We start from the raw sequence: 1,894 nt of genomic DNA on the forward strand, positions 1-1,894 counted from the left end.
CCCCTTCTCCCTGAATAACCCTTGGGGAACTGGGAAGCTAGGGGTTAAAGTCGGCCCGGGAGCATCCAGGGGACGCTTGGCCCAGGCCCGAGCCTCAGTCTCTCCCTACTTCCCATTGGCCCACGCTCTCAGGGTTTCTCCGGTTCCCTCCTCGCCATTGGCTGGGGGCTGGCTTTTTTTCCCCTCAGTCTTTTTCTTCCTCCCCCCTCCCTCTCCCTCACCCCTCGGACAGGAGCGCACAGCCTGCCCCTAGTCCTCGGGAAGGGAGGAATTAAAAAAAAAAAAAAAAGTTTCCCAGAAGTTTGGATTAGAGGAAGGACGGGAAGACCAAGAGAGGGAGAGGGAGGAGAAAAAGGGAGAGGGAGGAGAGAAAGGGGAGAAAGAGAGAGAGAGAATTAAAAAAAAAAAAAAAAGATGAAGTCCATTCGGCACAGCCTGTGAGCGCCTGCCGGGGTGGGTGGGAAGCAGGACTCGGGCGCTCACGCTGCGAGCGGGCGGCGCTCCGAGCGCTCTTTGCTGGCGGCTGGGGCAGCTGGGGCTCGGGTCTGATCTGGCGGCGGAGGGCGGGGGAGGACGCGAGGGGAGGGTGCAGTGGACCCGCGGAGCCTCCGCCTTAGCCTCGGCCTCCGTGCCGCCGCCTTTCCCGGGCCCGGCCCGGCGGGCGCTCGAGCTTGAGGGCGCTGCCTGCTCCCTCAGTAGCGGGGGCAAGGGAGGCCGGGGTGCGGGCGGCTAAGATGAGTGAAAGGAGAAGATCTGCAGTTGCCCTTAGCTCGCGAGCACATGCCTTCTCCGTTGAAGCTTTGATCGGCTCAAATAAAAAACGGAAACTGCGAGACTGGGAGGAGAAGGGGCTGGACCTGTCCATGGAGGCGCTGAGCCCAGCGGGCCCACTCGGAGACACCGAAGACGCGGCCGCACACGGCCTGGAGCCCCACCCGGGTAAGTGCGTCGGGTCGGACCGCGGGAGGCTGGCAGAGCGGATCTGCGGAATGGCCAGCCCGCGGAGAGAAGGGGGACTCTGTGACTGCTCTAACAGGGTTTTCTTTTTCTCCGTGGAAACGCCTTGAGTCTCCCCAAATTCGCTGGAAGCAATTTGGGGGCTGACCGGAGCTTTTCATTTGAGAAGCTAACCTCAAGGAAGGAGGCCTGCTTGCTGCTCTCGTCCGCTTCTTTCAGGGAGCTGAGAGCAGCGTTCTGCGTGCCCGCAGCTAAAGGACTGCAGGCCCCTGGGGTTGGCGCACAGGTCGTAGTCAGCAGCGGGAGTGAAGGGGAGCTAGGACTGGATTTTTAGGGCTAAAGAGGACCAGCGCGGCGTTCTTGGCTCACGTTCCCCAGCCTCGGAAAGTGCACCGTTTGTTAGTCTTCAACCTCGGTCTTCGCCCTTCTCCTACCAACTTTTCGTAATTATATTTCCACTTCCTTGGCGTTTTGTAAACAAGGATGGATGTTGAACCTCTTATCCCGCTTCCTGGGTCCCTCTTCTGGGCCCACATCTTTGTATATTGGGGGGAGGAGAATTAACTGATGTCTGAGCGTTTGCTATTCTCTACATATTATGTGCACAGAACACGTAAAACGCAGGGCAGATGTTGATGTCTGTATTTTAACAGAACCCTAGGACAGGGGAAACAACCTAACGTTTTGTATTAACTGCCAAGATCTCAACTGTGCAAAACAGCCCGGGGAACAGCTGTTGTCAGAACACTCTTGTGAGCGCGCACGCACACACATACACGCCGGGCTCCCCGGCATGGTTGAGCGGCTTCAGAAATGTGACAACCTAGACTTCTAAATCCATGTGGAGGGGCTTCTGCTAACCAGCCATGGCTGGGTTGTAGACCCTGTCCCCGTGCTGGCAAGTCCAGCGAGGGGGCTGCCACAGGCTCAGGGGGTT

General features: G+C 58.4%; 1 protein-coding gene across 1 annotated transcript in view; it reads left to right on the forward strand.

The window, feature by feature from the left end:
• Nucleotides 1-568: 568 nt before the first annotated feature.
• Nucleotides 569-1,894, forward strand: part of TBX15 (T-box transcription factor 15) — a 140,458-nt gene continuing 139,132 nt past the window's right edge. Inside the window, 1 exon segment of the mRNA XM_014583315.1 lies at nucleotides 569-939. Coding sequence (XP_014438801.2) covers nucleotides 735-939 — 205 coding nt within the window. The 5' untranslated portion in view covers nucleotides 569-734.

This window comes from Tupaia chinensis, unplaced genomic scaffold, assembly GCF_000334495.1.
Source record: "Tupaia chinensis unplaced genomic scaffold, TupChi_1.0 Scaffold144247_1, whole genome shotgun sequence".
NCBI classification, from domain to species: domain Eukaryota; kingdom Metazoa; phylum Chordata; class Mammalia; order Scandentia; family Tupaiidae; genus Tupaia; species Tupaia belangeri.